Source organism: Myotis brandtii, unplaced genomic scaffold (genome assembly GCF_000412655.1).
Source record: "Myotis brandtii unplaced genomic scaffold, ASM41265v1 scaffold782, whole genome shotgun sequence".
NCBI classification, from domain to species: Eukaryota; Metazoa; Chordata; class Mammalia; order Chiroptera; family Vespertilionidae; genus Myotis; species Myotis brandtii.
Window position 1 is genome coordinate 2,354,828 of NW_005371138.1, and position 333 is coordinate 2,355,160.

Sequence of the window (333 nt, forward strand, 5' to 3'; positions counted from 1 at the left end):
ATTTCCAAAGTTAAGATAAGTGCTCCTAAGTGACTGTCCGCCTTCTACTTGGCCTGACAGCTCCCGACAGCTCCTGTCCACCCTAATCCCAGCCCCACCATCAAGTAGGACAGGAAACTCGTGGCTGAGACTTGGGGAGCTGGGGTGGGGACACAGAGAGTGATGCTCCAGCGGTCCCGCGGCCTGAGTCGATCGCCCTTGCCCTTTGCAGATGGATTACAGCGGCCCCACCAGCGGCGCCCGGCGACGGAACTGCTACGATGGCTCCTACTTCAGCCAGGCGCCCAGCGGTGCGTATTCGCGCCTCGTCCCCACGTTCCCCTTTGAACAATC

General features: G+C 60.4%; 1 protein-coding gene across 1 annotated transcript in view; it reads left to right on the forward strand.

Moving 5' to 3' along the window:
• The window catches only part of MYOD1 (myogenic differentiation 1), a 3,165-nt gene that overhangs the window by 1,096 nt on the left and 1,736 nt on the right, over positions 1–333 (forward strand). Inside the window, exon 3 of the mRNA XM_014530880.1 lies at positions 212–290. Within this exon, the coding sequence (XP_014386366.1) occupies positions 212–290 (79 nt within the window). The remainder of the gene's footprint in view (positions 1–211; positions 291–333) is intronic.